The sequence below is a fragment of the Bombus vancouverensis genome, chromosome 1, assembly GCF_051014615.1.
Source record: "Bombus vancouverensis nearcticus chromosome 1, iyBomVanc1_principal, whole genome shotgun sequence".
Taxonomy (NCBI): domain Eukaryota; kingdom Metazoa; phylum Arthropoda; class Insecta; order Hymenoptera; family Apidae; genus Bombus; species Bombus vancouverensis.
Window position 1 is genome coordinate 2,056,525 of NC_134911.1, and position 25,505 is coordinate 2,082,029.

General features: G+C 33.5%; 2 protein-coding genes and 1 long non-coding RNA gene across 4 annotated transcripts in view; 2 read left to right on the forward strand and 1 right to left on the reverse strand.

Annotated features, from left to right (window-relative positions):
* LOC117160535 (uncharacterized) overlaps window positions 1–16,616 on the reverse strand; it is a 47,727-nt gene extending 31,111 nt beyond the window's left edge. Inside the window, exon 1 of one of the 2 annotated variants that reach the window (XM_033341350.2) lies at window positions 14,697–16,616. In XM_033341350.2, the coding sequence (XP_033197241.2) occupies window positions 14,697–14,713 (17 nt within the window). In that variant the 5' untranslated portion in view covers window positions 14,714–16,616. Of the gene's footprint in view, window positions 1–14,669 lie in introns of both variants that reach the window. The other variant, XM_033341351.2, reaches the window with a different exon arrangement.
* LOC117162475 (uncharacterized) overlaps window positions 1–25,505 on the forward strand; it is a 417,893-nt gene that overhangs the window by 325,123 nt on the left and 67,265 nt on the right. The window lies entirely within an intron of this gene.
* On the forward strand, window positions 1,988–23,883 carry LOC143303225 (uncharacterized). The gene is made up of 3 exons (XR_013059359.1): window positions 1,988–3,283; window positions 4,464–4,567; window positions 22,569–23,883. It is a non-coding gene; the product is annotated as an uncharacterized LOC143303225 (long non-coding RNA).

Consider the following 25,505-nt stretch of genomic DNA (forward strand, 5'->3'; position numbering starts at 1 on the left):
ACGCTATTAACAATGTTCCGGGGTTCAAACGAATCCAGGTCAACGGGATAACTCTTTACTATGCGTAGAATAATTTTAAACACAAAAATACGATTGCTGAGACACTCGGTAAATTGCTCGATGTATCACTTTCCAAGGCGATCACACGAATGAATATCTGATGAAAATCTTTTTTTTGCTATACGACTGCATTTGTTTGGTATATGCTCGCTGGAGACATCGAGAAGGTTCCAATCGTTGTTGCTAGGCAATTTCTGTCAAAAGTTTGTTGTATACTCTTTGGAAACATCGAGAAAGATCCAAACGCCGTTACTAGGCAGTTTCTGTCTGGAGTTTGATTACTAATACAACGTGTCCCATTATATCGACATCTCCAAAGTACAATTCTATGTGATTTCTAGGGAGAACAATACAACCAATCCACACCTTCGTCAGGTAAAACGTTTATTCCGTGACCGTGGCTACGTTCGGCGACCAGTTGTCACCTCGAACCCACTTTCGCTTTCACAAATATCAAACAATTACAAATGACAATTGCTTAATTACAGCTATGATAAAATCTAGGCTAAAGCATTAGAAGACTTTCCCAAAATTGCAAAGGGAGGCTCCGGTTTTCCTTTCATTTCCGACATATATTTATGTGGGATGGTGTGACGTTAGCGAAAGACGTGGCTGATTGTTTGTAAACGTTGTTAAGATATGTTAATGTTGTCAAGAAATGTTGTGAGCGTTACCAAGGTTTGTTAAGGGAAAAATGAGCGTGGTAATGCTGTCAGAGTTGAATTAATCGTGATCGAGAGAAGTTCATCGTGTTGCTGTGACATAGAAATAGTGTTAAGCGAATTTGTGAAATGCGATATTATATTCAATTTTGCGAGAGTGTTACAATATTGTTTATCATACTGTCTTTTCTGTTAATTTATAATAAACATTCCTACATTTATAGTATTAAGCTAGAAAAAATTTCCAAATGTATATGTATAAACGAAGGTTCGGTGGAGTATTCCATGGATCCTTACGGGCATTACAACCCCATGCACAACTATGTATTAAAAGTGGTTACCATTAATGATTTGGCTTAGGTTTGGACTAGTTTTCATGTGATTTCAACCATGATATCAAAGAATTGAATTACTCGACTACGAAAATCATGTTGTTATCAGAACAGACTTTTGAAATTTTGCCTGTAATCCCGCACGTGCAGTTGGGGATGATTGAGGTTTGTAAAGTATGGTACAAACATAAAAAGATTCACAGCTGATGGATGCTATACTATGCTATGCTTATGACTGTGTCACAGCTACATACGTAGTATGTGTAAGCAGAATTCGCTATGTGGTGCCGACTCCTTTTTGCAAATATTTCGAAAACCAAAAAAGTCTTTGGTTTTAAAAAACCAACAAAAAAATTATTCAAAATATTGAATTCTACAATACATTTGAAAATCATTGAAATTCAGTAGCAGCTTTCTAAATAATTACCAAAAATTTTGTTTTTGATTCATTTCCAAAAATGTCTGAAATTGATTGAAAAATGATTTGCACTCATATAATCGCTAAATATTATAGTTTCAAAAAATGCCAATTTTAACTGCGATCAGTTGCGACCTCGAAGGGAATTATTAATATTGTGTACCCATATAGGATGAAACGCGATTCAATATATTCTCATGAAAATTAATATTATTATACGGGCGCTGGAGATTTTCTCGTATAATTATGTATATACAGTTATATATTTTACAATACATAATAAAATAAGGAGCATCTCAGGATAGATACGTGTCTCGGTATAAGATGTAAGAAAAATCTCTCGAGAGTTAGTTATTTAAATTAAGTAACATTTACTTATTTACAATACTTACGTATAAATTATACTTATTTATAATAAGTATCAACTTATTATAAATAATTAGCCATAATGCGCCACGCCAAAAAAATTACTGAAAATTCTCAACGCGAGAATTGATTGTAATTTTAATAAATATTAAAAAAAAAATCTCGAGAGAGAGTTTAAAAGCTATTCAGACATTTTCTACGCACTAAACCATTTAACAGTCGAGTGCCGAGTAGTCACTCGACTATTGGTCGTGTCTGTACGAGCCTTCGCTCAAGTTTAATTCTCCACCAAACACCACACTGGTTTTTGAAAGAAATTTGAATTTTAATTTTATTACTGCAATTTACAGAATTTTCGAAGTTACATTGATTTAATTAGTGTTAGATTAATACACAGTAAACACAGTAAACAAAATACCAAATAATCTCAAAGACTACACTTTGTGTCAAAAACATCGACGTTTATGTACAAAATTATTTATCAACCAACATCGAAAATACCAGAGGCTTGATTTGAAAGTTATTATTCCAAAGTTGTCATAAGTTTGCCCTTCATTGCATGTGTGAATACGAATGAATACAAGTATCATATAAATATGTGATTATTTGTTTGCCAACAGCTATACATATATTATTATGATACATTAAGGTTTCTAAAATACATAATTGTTGTTCAGTACTATTCAGCTGTGGAAACCATAACTTAGTTAATAAAAAGTTAATAGGAAGAAGTTGATATACATATTAAGTTTTATTATAAATAGAATTTTCATATGTTACATGTAAACCATAATAAATCGTTACAAATGTGGAATGGTGTGACGTTAGCGAAAGACGTGGCTGATTGTTTATAAACGTTGTTAAGATATGTTATGTTGTCAAGGAGTGTTATGACCGTTGCCAGGGTTTGTTACAGTAATGGTAATGGTCAGAGTTGAATTAATCGTGGTCGAGAGAAGTTCATCGTGTTGCTGAGACGTAGAAATAGTGTTAAGCGAATTCGTGAAGTGCGATATTATATTCAATTTTGCGAGAGTGTTACAATATTGTGTTTATCATACTGTTCTTTTCTGTTAATTTATAATAAACATTCCTACACAAATGTTACTCAAAATTTTAATACGGGCAAATGTCGCATAAAATTAAAAATGTATAATTAAGGGTATAATTAATTGATCGACTTATATTTATTAGAAACATGTTAAAAATATGTTGGAAACACAAATTTAATTTCTTCGGTATGAACGTCGGCTATGGATAGAAGAAAATCAAAGTTCAATTCGTATGGTAAAATTTTACAAAAATTTAAAACGAAAAGAGTACATTGATAGCAAAGAATATTTTATAAAAGATACAACAAGAAAAAAATTGAGCTTGTAGTATGGGCTGTTCAGTAAGGCTCACCTAACAGATCTATACTTTAGATACAACGAGAGAAAAAGAAAGTGAGTGTTTCGTCCAAGATCTGCTAGTATGAAAATTGAGCTTGTATTATGACGAAAGCGTTTTCTAGAATTAAGAGAAAATATTTGTTTGTTTTAATTTGAAGTAGCTTACGTTTATTTTCCTTTGCTTCTGTATATAAGAATATAGTAAAAGTAGACATTTAAATAATTTAGTTTGTCAAAAGGTGCTTTCTGAGAATATTTAATTAGAAGAAGGGAATGAAACAAACGTTATTTAAAACTTGAGTTTAATTCGAGGACGGTTGTTCGAGTTAAAAAAAAATAGCCTAATAAAAAGCGTTGGTATGGAAAGCGGAAGTTTATTTTAATTTGTTCAAATACTTTTACGTTATAATTGATATTTCCAGTTTTCCTTACACCAGCACGCAGTCTTTATTCAGAAAAACCAACGAACATACTGTAAGAAAATAAAGAAGGCTAAATTTTCATATTATGGTAAAATTTCAATATCTAGGTTAACTCTTAAATGCATTATTTCTGCAAATACAAAAATCATTCTGGAAATATCCAAGAATATAATGTGGGGATGTAAATAAAAAGGCTAAATACACTTATTGAAATAAATTCTGAACATTCCAAATATTCTAAAAATTCCAAGTGTTCCGATATATAAATTAATGCTTAAAAGCATGATTTATACAAATATTTTGTACGTATTTTGAAATGCCATTTGATTCAAAAACTAGAAATTAAAAATTATTATAAATAGATCAATTACTTTCAAATTTGATAATAAGAAAGGAAAATAATACAGTTACGTGGATCTAATGAAATTCATTAAGAAGATAAAGTAAAATATTAATGCGCATACACTTTTTCCATATCTACAATTTTTATGTATAAGCTATAGTATTTGACGTGTTCAGTTTTAAAGGGTTCGTTAGAAACTCGTTAGTGAATCCAGTATAATTTTATATTGATTATATCAAAACGATATGTTCACACATTATTCTAAAAATATATAATTTACATACGCAATTTAATCAAACAACTTTGAAAGGGCAAACAAAAAGGGAAAAGGAAAAGAAAGAGAAATCTAACGAGAATTCAGGAAATCATAATACGACCACGACGGTCGTAAAATCAAATTTTCTTTCAATTCTTACTCAACGTGCGTGCAGCTCTTAATTTGCAACATACCCATTCGATCATATTTCAGTGCTCAATATGCATGGAAAACACGCATTTCCATAGAGACTAACGGAATGCAATCTGCAACGACCAGGCATATCTGCGAATTTGTAATTTGTCAAACGCACTACGGTAAGTACACTTAGAATTGTGATTCTGTATTGACTTTTCCCCACGCTAAATCCCGCTGTAGGCATATTTAGTAATAAGTTCATGAGATTCGTTCAATAAAGAATAACGAACTTTGTTCGTTTGATTCGATTTGACTCGTTGGATTCGATTACCTCGATGTATTTTCCGACATTGATTGTTTACCGCATACTCATTGATAGCGCTTCTTTGAGTTTTTGATTTGTTCGTTAAGTAACATGACAGCAAATAGTTAAGTTAAATGTGAGTGTATTCATATTTCGTAAGTATCTGAACACTTCAGTGTGTTTGTAGTAACAATGTATGAATTGTACAACAACATGATAACGTGAATTATGATATTAACAATTAGAAATAGCCCTGTTGGTCTAGCTTTATCGCTTGATGTATAGAAAACGTTAAGTATCACTAACAAAACTAAGAACTGACCATACAAATTTCACATATTCTCTCTTGCTCCAATAAATATCCAACATTTGTAACATGCAAATTTCGACTAATTACATTATATTCGTGAAAGAAGCTTATCATATTAATGGCGATTTCAAAGAAATACCAAAAATATAAAATCATGTTCGAATATCTTTAAAGGTTATCACCGAATAAACATGATAAAGGCGCCCCTAAATCAAATTAAACATGTGATACATCAATGGAAAGAGTTTCCTAGAAAAACCATTTTGTCAAAGTTTTAGCCCCCTATTATCAGGGTAGTTGTTGGCCTAAACATAATTTACAGTTAATGCTCGATTTCTGTTGTTATAACCTATAAAGAATTATGCAAAACATCTGAAATACTATAGCCAGTATTACACATCTGAGAATTTTCCACGATTTTTTCAGTCGAAAATCTATTTTTAAAAAATTAAGAAAGTTTTAAAATGCCAATTTTTTATCGAAGTTATCAAGTGATAACACTTATATTTTTACAGTAGTAGCTTCCTGTCATGTTTATTAGATTTTTTGAAACGATGGTGCTGTATGTGGACACTTTGATTGATTTGTAGTAACAGTATGTGAATTGTACCAAAGCATACAGAATTAGTAATAAAAATCAGTAAATCAGTAATAAAAAGAAAGTGACAGAATTAAACAATACATGCGTAAAGAGTTGAGAATTGTTTTTCACGTAACGACATATTGTTTTGCTTATTGAATTTAAAAATAATAATAAAATAATGCTGATAAAACAAATTTTATTTTAACAGAATCTATTTTCAAAATTTCTATTTTCCGTTTATAACCTTACAGAACCCTAAAGAATTTTTCTTGCAGCGAATTCTAAAAACTCTTAAAGAATTTTCAAATAACCTCGTTCGAGCTACGTCACTTTTGCAGCGATACGTTTTTATCTCCTTCGCGAAACTTTCATTCCGAATAAGATTAAACTTACGTATTTTCGCAATATAGAAACTGTAATTTCCGAAGATTTATTTTATGAAATAAATAAAAATATCTGACGTTAACAGATTATCTGTTGAAAATGACAACGTGAGTTTCTGCTCGCCATCTATATGCAGATGCGTTAGTTATAAGAAATAGTAACTAGAAGATAATCCTAGTTACAATCGATAGATTTAATCGATAGGTTTAAGATACTTTTTTGTTTTTATCCCTAGTATTTGTAAGCGCGTGCAATAAAGGTTTCTCTGGCTCACAACGGTGTGATAGATTTATCCATTCAATAAAATAATAACTATTGTGATCCTACCTCCGAGTATAGAAATAACAACATTATCTTTATCAAGAAGAGCTGATTCGCGCGAATCTTGTTTACTCTCTCTAACTTTTCGATAAGCATCATCTTGCTAAGATAAGACAGATCATGTGTCTATTCAAAACAAGATGAATTGCACATTTCATTTGCTTGATATATCTAGAATTGAGTTGATGGAATATTTTAGTTTCTTGTTGTTTATATACTGACACAATTACAAAATATTTTTCCAGAAATTGTAAGTTGAAGAAATTATTAGAAAAATACCCAGTCTCTATATGATAACAGACTATTTATTGTTAATGTGAAGCTGCTCAAATTATAATTTAATTTAAATATTCCATCATAGATGTAAACTAAAGCTTTCTCTTAAAGACAACTTAAAGGGATACAAGATTTGTTAAAATTCATAAAGGAAACAAAAATATTTGTAATATAAAGCATTTCTTACAAATTGATTGATATGACATTAACTGTTAATAATAATTGAAAAAATTACGTATTAATCTTTCGTTAATAAACTTTAATATACAAAATTTATAATGTGAAAATATATGATAAATACAGATTTTCTAGTTTCTTTATTTTAATGTTATTTTATGATTAAGAATGAATATTTAAATACAAAATAGTTAAAAATGAGAAAAACTTACTCGGTGTATGCCAAAGATATAATTGTTAAAATAAATAATATTTTAACATCTTCAATATAGTATAATTTTCAATATTTTAATATTACTACGAATAAGATTCTTAAAATTATAAATAGGTTGGGACAATACATGTTTTCCTCCGAAATCTAATAAAATTACAATTTTGGTAACATAAAATTAATTGAAAACGTACTGGACTCTAAAACTGCCGCCCTGAGAAAAAATAAAAATGTGAATGTGAATGTGAATGTGCTATGTAGTTTGCATCTAATTTTGGCGAATAAAATATTCTGTAACTAAAACCAAACTGTAATTCAAAAGGAAGATTCACGAACGATCCTATTTAATATTACATGGCAAAATATGATCGTCGAACGAAAGCTGTGATCGTCAGAAAGGAAGCATCAAGTTCCAAATTCCTATAGAGGTATTCAACTACGTTACACGAGGAGCACCGATTTCCTGGTCCGAAAGTAATGCAATAACGTTGAAAATGTAAAACATTTTTCTCAATTTCTTCCCTCGCATGATATTCTCTGTGCACGTGTACGATACGTTTCACCGTAAAAATAATGCCGGTAGAACGGTAAACTACAGACACAGGCCATTTCTCTCTGGAAAATAAGCTTCGCGGCGCGCTTCAGTGATCTGCGTGCGTGTTTTTCCGCATGCTGACCCACGACTATGGAAGATGCTCTTTACGATCGATGTCACGGTGACGCGAGCGGAAAAACGCCAGTCTGTACGGGATATCGGGAAATTTCGGTAATCGTCGCCGATAACCTCATTCGAGCGGTTTCCGTTGGCGAAAGCTTCCGCTTGTCGCTAATTTAATCCCAGCATCGAAATTAGATTTTTTGTGGATTCGATTCACGACTGGCCGGCTGCGTTCCAAAAAAAATTAAAAATATTCTAGCTAGATTGCCTTTTTGGTCTTAATTTTTTCTAGTGTCAAGGTTTAGCGTTTAACGAAAGAATCTCGAACTTTATAAAGTTGGAGTTCTATCGAGTTCCTCTTTCTCTTACTTTTTACTTTCTTTGATCGTAAGCATCGTAAATTTGCCGAAAATGAAATTATAGGATTGTAGAATTATTAGCATTCTCTTGCCCAATCGAATTAATATTCTCGGCATTTTATAAGTTACAGGTTGCAAGATTTCAGTGCTAGTATTATTATATGTTGTTATTATTATTACATAGTATTATTATATATTGTTAATTAATTACATATGTACACGCAATCAGTTAGAAAAGTCAGCATACGTAGTGTTACGCCGGGCCTCTCTGCCTGGCCCAGGTCACACACCGCGGGCCAGACGGACACCAGATGTCCGCTTTTCCGTACGGCGTACCCTCAATATCCTTAAGCATCCGTCATAAACCCGAGTCACTTGCCTGCTAAGGTCCTTCAAAACAAACAAACATCTGTGTTCGAAGCATTTCTAAAGACTATTGTCTACCACGGCGGGACAAGGGAAAGTTGGTTTTTCTCACGCACGCTGCAACTTTCCTCCCACTAACCACTTTCTCTCGAGGGCAGTTAAGACCCTTCGTTTAACCAATTAAAAACGAAGCCTATTCCCTCATTCTCCTAAATAACATCGGCACCAACAAATCCGATGGTCCCGTGCGCTAGACACACCCATCCTTAGCTTTCCTCGGACACAGCATCGTCACTCAACTTCACTTCTTCTACATCGTTGGAAAAGTCAACTACTAAGTATACGCTAATGCCCAACGGGGCAGTCTAAGCATAACGCGAGAGTCGGTCTCGGTATTGTCGAGCATACATTTCGTCTCTTAAATATCTTATAGTGCTACGTCCACTAATACATTGAATCCAATTATAAGAGCCCTGCTCTAACGCACATATCTATCTTAGCTTCGTGCGACAAGTTGTTAATTACTTATTTCTCTCTGTCAGTGTAATCTAAGTGCTGGAAACATATAATTTATAAGTCTGTGAATCACAGGGTTATACAACCTCAATCACCCCTATTATCTCAACGGAAATCAGGGGATCGATCAATTCGTGGTGTCGATTGTTATAATCGTAACGGGGATTTACGACCCCCGTTGACGTCTCTCCTTGCGATTACGTCTCCCCGCGATTGGTCGAAGAAACACGTAGAAACATTAACTTTACGAATTTTTTTGATTTTGATTATGAAATAAAATAAAAATATAAAGTGCAATATTACAAATATTACATATACCTGTTTTATGTAAATGATATTATAGAAATAATAGGCATAACATTATATTGATATCTTGTAAGCCCTACGTAGGCATCGATAATGTTCTGGTATCTTATCGGAGCTGAAAAAATTAGAGGTTTGCAATTTCTGATGTAGTTCTATGCCAAAATTTTTGTGAGTTAAGTGCTTTAAGTTTTGTAATTCTTTTTAGAAATACATTAATAATAATTGTATTGATATGTAAATATAAGTAATTTTGTGGCAAAGTAATTTTGTAGGTTTTTAGTTTCTCTGGTAAGTCAGCTACACGAAATTCGCGATATTATCCTCTACAATGGATAATTGAAAACATTTTAATCAAACACTGCAAAAATTTTTTAAATAAACCGATCATTTCTAACGATTATAAAATTCAACCTACGGTTTCAACTGAGTTGATAATAAGCTATTATAGATGGATTTTGTAATTGTAAAAAGCTCTACTTGTAATATTCAAAAATATTTTCTCATTGATATGAAGCAAAAATATTTTCTAAATTAGTTAGTCTCCGACTTATATATTTTAATATTGTTTTTATAAAAAATAAAAGGATGGATCAATGGGCGTATACAAAATGTATAGGTCTGTATAAAAGCGAGGTGGATTATTATACGTGTTTGTTTCTTAAAGCGACGAGTGATAAGATTGTAATAGTCAACGTATATTAAAATCACTTTTAATACAAGTACAGAGATAATGTTTGCCGGTCGTTATCGTCGCTCGCTCAATGCTACTGTTCAACTCTTGCTCACTATTCGACTGCATGACTCGCTATAAAGATTCGCTATACTGACTCGCTATACCGACTCGCTATAATGATTCGCTATAATGATTCGCTATACTGGCTCGCTATACTGACTCGGTATACTGACTCGCTATACTGACTCGCTTTGCTGATTTTCCTAGAGAGCACGTTCGTCTGTTTGTATCGACCGGTAGGTATTATAAAATGTTCGAATGTAACTCCGGTTGACGATTAGAAATAATGGTGATAATATTTTGTTCCGAGTTCGTTTACTTTTGAACCTAGCAAACCAAAACAACGTTGACGCAACAATGTAAGTCACTCCCGATTCGAATCTTCCGTTGACTCATGCGCTGCTACAAAAGTTTTTTTTTATTTATTTATTTACTTAAATTTTACAATTTGTCCAGTAGGACATTTGGTACAATATTATAGCTTACTGGTATAATAATATAACATGTGGATGGTTACCCCCAGCGGGATTCCATTGTCACGTCCCGCGCTGCGCACGCGCCGTAACGTAGACTAAAACTAGCAATAGCGCGAGTGAGCGTTCCAATTTGAAATTTAAATAAATTTTAACAATTTGTATAGAAACCAAATTCGAGCCTCACAACCCCCGCGGAATAACCCGTCACATGACGACCCCTCCACGGTAGACCTAAATATAAATAAGCGTAGCGACATAGAAGATAGAGAAATAATTCCTTAGTTCAGAGTAGTTAATTCCTCAGTTTTGTGTGATTAGTTCCTCAGTTTTTGGTGATTAATTCCTTGATTCTTGGCGATCAGTTCCCCAATTCTTGGCAAGTAATTTCTTTGTTCATAGCGATTAATTCTCAATTCCTTTAGCTCTTAATTTCTCAGTTCCTTTGCCTTTCAATTCTTTAGTTCCTTAGCTTTTCAGCTCTTAGTTCCTCTAGCTCTTAGTTTTTGCTCTCAGTTCTTAAGTTCTTTAGTCCTTTAGTTCTTTAGCTTTTAGTTCTTTGTTTCATTAGTTCCCAGTTCTTGTCAGTCTTGTTAATCGACGTGTTTGTATTTGTCAATTTGTAAATTATTGAAAATCTATCAAATTAAAATCTTGTAATTAATAAGAGTGAAAACGTATTGCGAACGATTGTAACTTCGAGTATTCGAAATTTCAACGACAATTCTGTCAATATCCAATTAGAATACGAATAAACATTTTTTTGTGAAGAATATTTGTCTAATAATATAATAGGATTAAGCGAACATTTATTTTCACCAACTTTGATCCTCTCCGGTGCCAGTACTCCTGCGTGTAGCAGGTTAGCCGAAACGTGGAGTTTAATTGCCAATCGCATTAAACGACAGACAACGCTACAATTTAATCTGAATTCAAAAATTAACGGCAACACAACCAAAACGAGCCAAACAAAACGTAACACCATCTTCCAAGTTTTTTATTTTATTTCTATTGTGTTCTTGCTTATTTTATTTCTATTCTTCTTCAGTCTTCTTTCTATTATGGTTTTATTCGTTTCAACAACCAGCTAGTTTGGGTGTGTTACAAGTCTTTCTTTATACTTTTTTGCATATCTAGCGATTTCCTCTTTGACTGTTGGAATTGCTACAAAAGTGATCTTAAAATCTTCAATACTCCCCCTATCGGTTTGCTATAGACATTTGTAAAGAGTAATATTAGTGATTTAACTTGAAGTTTGTAAAATTGTAAAAACATTTCGCAACAAAATTCTACAAGCCAGATTTTATAACCTGCAATTTCACTAATATCCCTTTCACTACGGGCGACATCTCCGTCGCGGCATTTCCGCTGAGCGAACCGCCGCGCCAAAACAGTGCACGGTGCGCGAGAAAGATCTCAGCGGCCACGTTTACTGCTCTCTGACGGTGTTTTCGAAGAAAAAAGCTTTCTTCAAAACAGAGTATTTATAACTTCTTAACATATTCACGTTTAATTAAAATTTGGAAACAAATAACATAACAGAATATGATAACATGATATAATATAATATAATTGTATGATACTAGTAGCTTTTAATAATAGCATTGCGTGTGGTTTTTTCGAAATATGGTGTTACACATAGGCCAACATCGCAAACCTGGCACTGGCATCGCGATTCGCTCCACAGTTCCCATCAATCGATTATAATCGACAACACACTTCGGTTTTTTTAATAATTTTTTGTGTGCGATGATGATGTTTCGTGTCAACCAATTCTTCATTGTGGAAAGAGAACAACATATACACTGCCCTCTTGTTACACCATTTTATTGTTTATAAAAGGCTTGAGGATGTACAATACTCGTCGCATGTACAATAGGCAACATCTTACGCAGAGCGACTATAGTCGCCCGTAATACGTCAGTGGCATCTTATGCAGAGCGACTGTAGTCGCTCGTAGTATGTCAGTGACATTTTACGGAAAGCGACTGTAGTCGCCCGTAGTAGCGAAAGGGTTAAAACTTCCCGAATAGTCTGTCTTGGTACGAGCAATTAGCTCCGGCTAGAACCAACTCGTCTCGATACATCTCGTTCGAGTTCGACCGCGTACAGATTACTTTTGAATTAATTCTACGACTTTGTAGGGTCGATACGGGCAATGGTCTAAGAAGATAGTGGAAAACTGACACTCGAAGTCGTTACTCGAGTGTTGTTCTATCTGTGTACCAATTTCTCTACCAATCTATCGTATTACGGAGGAAAGAATCAGGCAAAATGAAAACGCATTCTGTTGGATATGACATAATTATATTACTTTCGAAAATAAGTTGTCGATCAAACGTATTGATATGAAGTTAAATAAAGATATTAAAGTTTCTCAAATGTAAAATGCTATAAGTATAAAATACATAGAAAATTTAAATCGAATGAATCGTTGAATACTAACGTTGTTTTGGGTTACAACTTTTAGATTGTTATTGCTGTTTCTTGTAATGTTCAGCTAGAGTTACACAAGAAGGTTAACTTTTTGTGGTAATGCGATGATCAAAATCGGCATACATTATCTCTATACATATACATACTTGTTTCAATATATCTTGTTATTACAAATTCATCCACTAGTTTCTTTATCAAACAACCCTACACGTTATTCACCTCAAATAAATTAAAAATTTGTATGTATCAAATCATTATTGTGAGTTTTAATTTAAATTCTCAACATAAGTTGTAATATATGTATAACTGGATATGGAATAATTCATAAATAGTAAATAAGGATTTCTTTTAAAAATAATGAAAGTAAAAATTATGATGTCAAAAGACTAAAGAAGACTGGTTTTCTCTTACTTTCTTTTCTTAGACCTTTATTATTTTTTATCCTTTTTCAGCTTTCTTTCGAGAGACACTTCTTCCAGAAAATTAATATCCAAGTTTTTCTCAAATTTCAGTTCATATAAAAATTGTTCGTCTATATAATTTGTACGGAATATGCATAATGACTCTTCTGGCTCTAAATTTGAGAACAACTAATAAGAGCAATTTCTTTGATAACAAAGCCATTATTATTTCCTGTTAAAATTCTATCTAAATTATTACTAATCTTTAGTCGTTACTCAAAATTCAAACGATCAAATACAAAATTGCAACGTTAAAATGCAAACATCAAAATGCAACTGCTGTAATCTGTATTTAAATATTTCTATTAAAATTTATTTGTATTCAAAATAGAACTTATAATACTGAATGCAATATCACTAAAACATATTTAATTGTATTACAAGTAGAAAATGTAGTTTTATTCAAAACAGTATCACAAAACATAATTTTAGAATCATTTTCTAATAAAAATCATCATCATCATTTCATCAATCATTTTTATCTTTGCTACTGCCTTATTCTATCGTATCATAAATATAATAAACAAATGAGAAATTAATTGTGTAAATTATTTTACTGAAATAAATATTAGCTTTTCACTTTTATACAAATTTATTCAAACATTGTTGAAACACTTAACCCCTTAACCTACAGTATCGTGTGAGAGACATGGTACGTTGATGTTATTGATTTATTATTCACTTCAAGATAATAAATCTTTTTGTTCAATGATCAATTGCTAGTAACTAATCTATCAAACATCTTGCAAAATAAAATTAGTTGTACCTTACACATGCATTTATACAGGGTGGTTGGTAACTGGCGGTACAAGCGGAAAAGGGGTGATTCTACGCGAAAAAAGAAGTCGAAAATATAGAACAAAAATTTTTCGTTCGAGGCTTTGTTTTCGAGAAAATCGACTTTGAATTTTCGCTCGGTACGCGTGCACTTTATCACGTCTCGTTATAACGGATCTCACTGTAGATCGTATTCTCGATGGAAAAATTTAAAGGAAAAATAAATTAAAAAAAAAATTGTTATTCTATATTTTCGACTTCTTTTTTCGCGTAGAATCACCCTCTTTCCGCTTGTACCAGCAATTACCAACCACCCTGTATATCAAAAGATATGTGCGATTTGCACAACTTCGGGCGCTTAGCCAAACCGTGAAATGACTCGACGTGTGAGCGACTATGTTGTTGCTTATGGCTTGCACTATTGGAACTTCGTAAGGCAAAGGTTAATAGATTTTTTCTATTAAATTTCATATTTTTCGATTATGAAAAGAATTTATATTAATCGTAAATTTTTCACCACAATAAAGAATGTTGTAAATAATGAAACAAATTGAATAAGAAATCTTTCTGTTTCTTTCTCTCTCTTTCTCGATACTTGGTCCTCGAAATCTGATAATTGAGTTGAATTACGGTATACGCATGTTGAATTATCCTCACGTAACGTAAAACCCCATGACGTGCTGACGGTACGCCACATCCACCCCGACGCCGCACACAACTGAAACAGAAAAATATTACGGATCAACAGGAATGGTTGAGAATTCCACTATCTCAGTAATGAATTTTGTCTTAATTGGATATTCGATGATACATTTATCGAACGAGTGTTTTTTCACATTTCCACAGGCTATAGCAGGCAAAATGGGATACGTTTTATGGAAATGCAAAACACCACGGGGACAAGATAATAAAACAACCCCATGTGAGCGGAACGTGTTACGGCAAAAACGATTTATCGCGTATTATCCGTATAAGATTAATTACAGATTAAAAAAGCGAGTCCATTCGCGAATTGGTCAAAACTTTATGGAACAGTTTATATTTACGATAATATTTTAATCGCTTTATCCTCTTTCTTTAAAAGATGGAAACTGGTTATTATAAATTTTTGTTTATCGAAGTCCACATTGTTGAATAGTATAAATGTATTTTTTTCAAAAATACATACATATCTAGAAAATTGTATTATGAATTCTCATAATCACTTACATAGTCGTTATGGTTTCGCATTTTACAGTATTGTATAATATTTAGAAGCATAGATTTTTTAGACAGCTATAATTATGACATTTAGTTAATTTTTACATTAGAACGCAATTTTATACACAGTTCCTTTAATTACTTTCCTTGATTTATCAATTACATTATGATCGAAACATTTATATAAATTTCATAACATGCAATGTACCTATATACAGGGTGGTTGGTAACTGGTGGTACAAGCGGAAAGGGGGTGATTCTACGCGAAAAAAGAAGTCGAAAATATAGAATAAAAATTTCTTTTTAATTTTTTTTTAATTTTTCCATCGAGACAACGATCTACAGTGAGATCCGTTATAACGAGACGTGATGAAGTGCACGCGTACCGAGCGAAAATTCAAAGTCGATTTTCTCGAAAACGAAGCTTCAAACGAAAAATTTTTGTTCTATATTGTCGACTTCTTTTTTCGCGTAGAATCACCCCCTTCCCGCTTGTACCACCAGTTACCAACCACCTTGTATATATACACGATATATGTAGGAATGATAGAGCGGATGATTGTTACGGAAGGTTGTACTATTATTTTATTGAAACGTGACTTGTTTTCTAAATAAAAATCTAAGGTAGAACAAATTTTAAGGAGGATGCGGTAAAGCGTTTTCATTATTTTTTAAATAGCGTATCATTTGTTTGTCCTTCGGTTTTCAATTGTTATATAGTAACATTTATTTTCAATATCCTCTATATTACGCAATGTGCTTAGTTAAAATATTATGACAATGAGGATTTCTCTCGGTAAAAGCTGAAAGGTTAAAGGGGAACAACTTAAATAATCTAATACAAATCGTGCCGCTAACGTTCGCGATAGAAAGATTAAAAAATTGTTAAATATTTGTTATTACGGAATCCAACTATGGGGAACAGCAAGTAACTCCAACATTGAAACACTCCAACGCTTCCAATCGAAAACGCTAAGATCCCTAATTGATGCACCTTGGTATGTAACCAATGAAACAATACACCGCGACCTCAAGATACCCATAGTCAAAGAGGAAATAGCAAAATATAGCGACAGATATAGCAAAAGAGTCAACAAACACCGAAACCCCCTAATCACTGGACTACTCGATACGACGGACCAGATTCGCAGGCTGAAGAGGCACTACCCGCTAGACCTAAACGTTAGATTCATTTAATTATCCAAATTAAGCATCTGCACTTACTTATAATACTTATAAATTATACCTATCTATAATAAGTATTAACTTATTGTAAATAAACAGCCATGTCACTGCGCCACGCCAGAAAAATTACTGAAAATTCTCAACGCGAGAATTGATTGTAATTTCAACAAATAAATAAAAAAAAAAAAAACCTCCGAGGCAACATCACACGTGGCTAGGCCCGCTTCCGAGGCCGCATGCCGCCACAACCACATTTCTCGGAAAACCCACAGAGGTGCCGATACAATGGGACATACATTGTATTAATAATCAAACTCCAGGCAGAAACTGCCTAGCAACGGCGTTTGGAACTTTTTCGATGCTTCCAACGAGTGCGTATCAAACTTCACGCAGAAGCTGCCTACCAACAGGCGTTTAGATCCTTCTCGATGCTTCCAAACGAGTATAGAAAACAAAATGCAATCGTACAGCGAGAAAAATCTCCACGAGGCTGGGATTCGTGCGATTGCCTTGGAGAGTGACACATCGAGCATTTTCAACAATCGTATTTTGCGCCTAAGATTAGTTTACGCTTAGTAAAGAGTTATCCCGTTGACCGTGGATTCGTCTGAACCCAAAAACATTGTTAATAGTGTTCATTAAATTTATTGTTCGGAAATCATATTATTCATTAAACTTACTATTCGTTAAACTTATTATTCATTAGTCTTATTATCTGTTAAACTTAATTATTCGTACAATTTATTATTCACTAACTTCATTGTTCATCAAACTTATTATTCATTAGACTTATTATTTGTTAACTTTTGTGATAGTCTTGTATATACGTGTAAATATAATCTCGGCTTTGTGAAACGATGGCTAATCCACGCGAAGAGTTGTTACGCGCCTAAAATTCCAATCTTAATCCGACATATATATATAGAAATGAAAACTCTTCTAATATTAATTTTTTTATATCCATAAATCTTAATATTAATTTAATATTAATTATAAATTATTTCTACTTAAGTATTTTTATTTCACCATTAAAACAATTAATATATTTAATATTTTATATTATCTTTATAACAATAAATATTTTAATATTAAAACAAATAATTTCATTAAATTTATTTATTCTATTAATTATTTTTATTTTCTTACTTTATTTGGTTAATCAATAAAAATATCAAAAAAAAATAATTACTTTAACTTATTATTATTAAATATTCTTATATTAATAACTATAATTATTTCAATAAATCAAACTAAAATAATTCTTAAAAATTTAAATTTTAATTATTCTAAAAATAATAAAATAAGTATTATTAAAAAATTATATTTAAAACCCAATTATTGTATCTTATTAATGTTTATTATTTTTTAATTATAATATTATTAATTATACTAATATTAACTAGCCCGATAGAATTAACTAGCTCAAAGCTGGCCCAAGTAATTAGATCAGGCTCTCATTTTCTTTTTTTTTTTATTTAATTCTTTACATTCACAATTTGTCCAATTTGGACATTTGATAGAATTAGGCTCTCATGAACAAAACTAGAACCGTACCGTTCTACCTCCCATCTTTCAAACCACACAAACAACATCAAAAAACGTAAGCTTGATTCAGTGAAAAAAAATGTAAACACTAGTCAGAACAAACCGTCAACAAACCACGTTACCACTTACAACAGATTTGCAATATTAGAATCTACAGACGATCCTATGGACGTAGTTGAAACATCAACAAATCAACACACACAAAAAGATCCTCCTCCCCTACCGATCTTCATTGAGGATGTTATCGACATTCAAACAATGATAAAGTCCATCGAGTAAAATATTAGCAAAGAGGATTGCATATTAAATTAAGTAATTATACATATTAAAAATAATCAGGTTATAATTCTGCTGGCCGATCCAGACTCCTATAGAAAACTAACAAAGTTACTAAAAACACTGAACGCAAACTTTAGATGAACTAAAACTTGAACTCTTAAATCATAGCCATGAAGTAATCAACATTAGCAATATAAGGCATAGAGTCACAAAACCCCCGTTATCCTTATTCTTTATTGACTTAAAACAAAAGCCAAATAACAAAGAAGCCTAAAATATCAATCGTTTAATAAATTCTGTAGTAAAAATTGGACCTCCTTTTATAAAAAGGGAGATAGTTCAATGTAAAAGGCGCCAAAGGTAAACGTGCAGGTATTCATTCTACAGATCAGTGCACTAAATCTTCAGAAACTCCTGCGAAGTGCATCCTCTGTCAAGGAGAGCATCCTGCGAACTCTAAAGGTTGCACAGCCTACAAGACTTTGTATAAAAACAAGTACCTCAAACCCAGAGATAAGGACCTAATCAACCAAGCACTTAATCCACAAAAATTCACTACTCCTTCAATCTCTTATGCACAGGTAATTCAAGGAAATCAAAGCAGACCGAAAATCTATAGTGATCAATCACAAATTAGTGCTCCCAGTTCACAAAACACGGATAACTTCAATAGGCTTGAAAAATTAATCGTGAAACAAACAGAGCAAATTAATTGCCTGCTATCATTGCCTACAATCATCGTGGACAAATTAACACGCTCCGACGTAAAATAAAACCAATACGCGTAGCTCTTTGGAATGATAATGGTCTAGCTCAGCATAAATACGAACTAGAACTCTTCCTAAAACAACAAGAAATTGATGTAATGTTTATATCTGAAACTCACTTTACTGATAAAAATTACCTGAAAATAAATGATTATAACTTTGACCATACCCAATGTGGCGGATCGGTATCAATAGGACACCGACAGGTCGAGGCATCAACGCGGCGCAACACCTCCCGGGCGATCCGCGGGTACCAACCGCCAACACCAGAGGGCTACGACGACAACGAGTCTGTCTAACTCGCTAGCGGTCGAATATACGAGCGATTAATACAAATATCGCACCTAGCGAGATTCCCTTTACGTCTAAGGCAGGGACTACCGGGCATAGCCTTACCGACGAGTTCACCGGTAGTGCAAACTTCTCTTTTCACCTAACTCCACTACACCTTCTGCTACACCAACATACCAGTGGAAAGGCCCACGGCAGCACCGGAATTATCATCAAGACCAATATAAGACACTATGAGCTTCCATCATTCCAAAAGGACTACCTCCAAGCTACAAACGTAGCAATAGAAGATTGGCATGGTCCAATCACCACATCAGCAGTATATTATCCTCCTAGACATTCTATTTCCAAAGAAGACTTCGATAAATTCCTCGAAGACCCTGGGCAATAGATTCATAGCTGGAAGAGACTAAGGCTAAACATACGCAATGGGCATCAGACTTATCACAGTAAGAGGGCAAAAGTCTTTTGAAATGCATAAATCCCAATAGACTTTTAACTACCTCAGTACAAACGAACACACTTACTGGCCCATTGACACTAACAAACTACCCGACTTATTAGACTTTTTTTATAACTAAAAACATCTTGCCAAGATATATCCAAATCAACTCATCTGTGGAACTCTCTTCAGATCATTCACCCGTCATAGCAACAATTAACTCAACAATTATCGAAAATCAACTTAATGGCTTTATTCATAACCAACTCACAAACTGGCAGCTCTTTAGGGAAGTATTCGATCATTCAACATCAGCCTCAATATCCCTAAAGACAAACGAAGATATAGAAGCAGCCACGGAATATTTAAACCCCAGCATAATAAACGCGATCCGTTCTTCCACCCCCACTAAGTGTTTTATCAATAAACAGGAATACCCACATTACATAATAATAAAAATCGCAGAAAAACGCAGACTTAGAAGAGTATGGCAAAGTCATAGAACACCTGAAGACAAGCGTAAGCTAAATAACGCAACAAGAAAACCAACCAAAATCTTTAAAAATTACAAAAATGACTGTTTTTAAAAATATTTTGCTAATCTGTCTCCCACAGCTGACACCAACTACTCACTATGGAAGGCATTCAGAAAACTCACTCGTCCTCCGCAAATAATCCCTCCAATTCGCTGTCCGCAAGGTGGATGGACGCGTAGCCCTATACAAAAGGCCAACTTGTTTGCAAGTCACCTAACTAATGTCTTCAAACCGTATTCCTCTACTATTGCTGGCGAAATAATGGAATACTTGTACTCTCCCTTCCAGATGTCTCCTCCTATTGAACCTTTCTCATTTCTGGAAGTTATAGAGTTAATCCGTCGTCTAAATCCCAGGAAAGCATCGGGACATGATCAGGTAAGTAACAAAGCTATCAAGGAGCTTCCCATAAAAGGGATTGACCTTTCATTACCTCTATTTTTAATGCAATTCTTCGCCTTGAATACTATCCTAAATCCTGGAAAATATCATGAATTACTCTAATTCCTAAACCTGGAAAACCAACACACGAAACCAGCTCTTATCGCCCAATTAATCTTCTACGTACTTTATCCAAACTATTTGAAAAGATGCTAACGAAATGACTCCTTCCACTCCTAGAGGATTTGAAAGCAATGCCAGATCATCACTTCGGTTTTCGGAAGCAACATTCTACGATATAGCAAATTCATCGTCTAACTCATAAAATCAGCCAAGGTTTAGAAAAGAAAAAATATTGCTCTACGGTATTCCTGGACATTCAACAGGCCTTCGAGTGTGGCATGAAGAACCTTTGTTCAAACTAAAGAAAATCCTACCACACACCTACTACTCCATCTTAAAATCATATCTAACCAATAGGCTGTTCATGATTAGATACTTAGACGCTATAACCGCAACATTCCCAATAGAAGCTGGCATATCCCAACACAGTGTCCTCGGACCTCCGCTGTTCACCATCTACACTGCCGATTTATCAACCTTAACAGAGATAACCACAGCGACATTTGCTGATGATAACGCTTTATTAGCATCCCACTAAGACCCCATAATTGCCTCCTCAACTCTCCAGCGAGGTCTCGACTCTATGGAAAAGTGATTCCACAAATGGCACTTCAAGATAAATGAAAATAAATCCAGTCATGTAACTTTCACGCTGCGAAAATAATTCTGCCCACAGGTGACAATAAATAATATTCCAATTCCAAACAAAGATACAGTCAGATATCTGGCCATGATTCTGAACAGAAGAATGACACATCGTAGATAAAACTAAACAACCGAAATCAAAACTAAAAAAATTCTACTGACTCATTGGCAGGCGCTCCAACTTAACATGCAGAGTAAAATAACGATATATAAAGCCATATTAAAACCTGTTTGAACCTACGGAATCCAACTATGGAGAACAGCGAATAATTCCAACATAGAAATTCTCCAACGATTCCAATCAAAATTTCTAAGATCCTTAATAGATGGACCTTGGTATGTTACCAACGAATTAATACATCGCGACCTTAAGATACCCACGGTTAAAGAAGAAATATCCAAGTTCAGAAACAGATATAATATAAGAGATAACAACCACCAAAACCCATTATTTACCCAATTACTTGATACGACGGATCAGATCCGCAGACTAAAAAGATAATACTCTTTACGCTTTAATATGAAGCATTAGATTCAACTAGAATCAAACATACTGTAAACTCTTATAATCCAAGTTACAGTACCACGCCAAAATAATTTACTTATAATTCTCAATGAGAATTGATTGTAAATAGTCTACCAAATAAAAAAGAAAAAAAAATTACGTAGCTTTTGTTCAAGAATGTTTCAAGTACTTTCGGTAGTTCTAAAGATATCATTAAAGCAATAGCATTTTCTGGCATAATTTAAACCTTTAAACTTGCGTTTCGCCCGCTAAATGAGTTACAATTTCCCAGAATTATGTTTTCTACACTGAATGCATTCTAAATCTTGTAAAATTTTTACTAAACAATTTATACAGCGAGTCTTAATATTTATCCTTAAATAAAACTTTGCCGATTGTCATAAAAAACAAAAGATTAAGTATATGTTGAAAATGTTTAACATAATAAGTTTCTTTTAATACTTCATTTTATACAATTTATTATTTATATGTCCTTTGGAACATTGTTAAATATAAAGGTTAAACCATGAAACGTAATCAGCTTAGATTTCGTTCTTGGTGGGCCGACCGAAAAATTTGTTGTCTGCTATAAAATGATTCAAAAATGTATTAAAAGTTTTTGTGCTTCAGATAAAAAAGATACTTGTGTGGAGGATCGGCACCAACAGGACGCCGACAGGTCGAGGCATCAACGCGGCGCAACACCTCCCGGGCGATCCGCGGGTGGTTGGTACCGCCAACACCAAAGGGCTATTACGACGACGAGTCTGTCTATCTCGCTAGCGGTCGAATATACGGGCGCACGATACAAATGTCGCACCTAGCGAGACCCCTTTACGTCTAAGGCAGGGACTACCGGGCATAGCCTTACCGACGAGTCCTCCGGTAGTCCCGGGACGAAACGCAAACTCTCTTTCTGCCTAGCTCCAAACACACCTCTGCCAAACTTGTTATGCTAATTACAGAATTCGTCTCAATATCCATCAAGAGATAGGTGTACAAAATTATTATATAATAAAATCAAAATAGCAAATAAAATTATCATATCATCTTGAAGCACTCTTTGAACCATGTTATATCAGATAAAAAATTATCGATCGGGCCACTAAAAACAGAATTATTTAAGCTAATCACGTATCATGGTGGATCTCCCAGCATAGAAATTAATAGTAACACACAAGAAAAATAAAATATACTTAAATTATGTTATATAAATACATAAATATTACATAAGTACCATGTTATCTTTACAGGCTTAGTTATATTTTATTTCTATTTTGTTACATAAACGATCTTAGAATATTTTATCCATTTGCATATGTAATTTTTATTTATTGTTAATTCGCATTATTATTCATGTTGAAATACAATGATATTAATCGCATACAGATGAGGTGATTGATCGAACGGATTCTTTCGTTCGTTGCTCAGCGATATCCCCACTAGCGTGCGTTCGTGAGATGTATCGTGGCGGCTAGCACGTGCATGCTCTTTCGATAATTCGCCGGAAGAAGCGTAAGGATATGGAAGGAACATTGGGCACATCGAGAAGCTACTAGAAGGTTCTGTGGCACGTGTGATGCGACACAGGCATCCGCACAGGTCACACTCATTACTGCATAGAGAGTGGGATTCAAAACTTTTTCAAAGACCATGGGTCACTAAGCAAGCCAGTCAGTCTGAGAATAACTCGAAGCGTCCTGTTTTGTCACGAAGCGTCCTGTTTTGCGACCAAGTTTTCAGGACAGAAAAAAATAAAAAAAATACATAAAAAAGCTCCGCTCCCCAGCGGCTTAAACCCAAAAATTGTATTATACAACGAAAAATGTAAAGCGCCGACACATAATACAGCATGGCTACGTCGTACCGCCGCATATCGGTACCTTTGCCCAACATACCATTACAAAAATTCACCGTTTATTGTGAATATGTACCTAAAACTGTATTCTTGGACTCAATAAACTTTAAATCTCTCTGAGAATAACTAGCCAACTGTCTACATTCCACAACACTCACTTATATTCTCTGTAATAATTGTTTAATAAATATCACACTATATTGTTTCAACACAAACATTGTGTCTTCCACAGATTATTAATCTTAATTCCAACATTAAATTCTAACAATTCATACGTAAATCTTTACATTGTGCACATAATTTCAAAATGCTTCTAGAGCAAATCAGCATTCATCTTCTGATATCAAAATATAAATAGAAATATTTTACAATATTTCTTAGGATAATAAATAACTTGCCGAAAATCATGATCAAATCGTATTTATTATTTCTAATTATAATATTGTTCTACAACATTTCATTTTATGAAAATAATAAAAATATTTCAATTATCTTTTATTATGTACTATCTACTTATTAATCTATTTCAATGTTTATAAATATTTTCCAATGTATTTTGTACGGCAAGTTACGATTGTGTTTCTTCATTTTTCAATTCTTTGTACGATATATCATCATAAACAATAATTTTCTTAATTAAAAAACGAAACAAAAAAGGAAAGGAAGAAGGGACAATTTGCTTCAGTAAGGATTCTTTGAGGTAAAAAACCAACCACGGTAAGCAATCCTGATGTTATATTAGCATGTCTAATGCTTACATTATTTTGCGTAACGACCTCTTAAATATTCATTAAAAAAACAAAATTGCATAAGAATACGAATTGTTCGTAACGATTTATTAAACATTTACAACAGGAAGCTGATGTGACATCAATTACATCTCAACCTACATCATAGATCCATCGACATCGACCCCGACCTTCGGGCACTTTTCCACATCATAACCTACACCGAGCCCCTCAACAGCCTCAAACCAAAACGTATACAAGCCGAGACTTCCCCCAGCTCGGGTAGTTCTTGTTCTAGTCGCTGTTCTTGTACAACCCCTTTCTCCGGTTCAATATTAATCTATTATTGTAAGTGCTAAAATTTACAATAAAGTTCGATAAAAGAAAATTAATAGTTGGGTTACGACTCAGCTTTCTTTTCTCTTACATTCCAAGTATCAATTTTACGTAACACTGACCCTTGTCCAAGATCTTTATCTACATATATTTGAACATTCGCCATTCCAGTGCAATGACGTAACTATGAATTTGCAAATTTTGAAATAAAAGTTTCTAAAACTCAGCCATATCTAATTTTTATACTTTTATAAGCTTCATAATAATTCCGAACATCCTTGGCCACTAGATGACAGTAACATCTGAGGTGTAGTTGTGTTGTCCGTGATGCTTGTAGCTACTGACTGAAGATGTCGCTGCTGGGGTACTGCTATTTTTCTTCTAATTTAGAAAAATTTTAAGTTTAAATTTAAATAAAAAAAATTTTTTTTTAATTTTTCCATCGAGATAACGATCTACAGTGAGATCCTTTATAATGAGACGTGATAAAGTGCACGCGTAACAAGCGAAAATTCAAAGTCGATTTTCTCGAAACCAAAGCTTCAAACGAAAAATTTTTATTCTATATTTTCGACTTCTTTTTTCGCGTAGAATCACCCCTTTTCCGCTTGTACCACCAGTTACCAACCACCCTGTATATTCGAT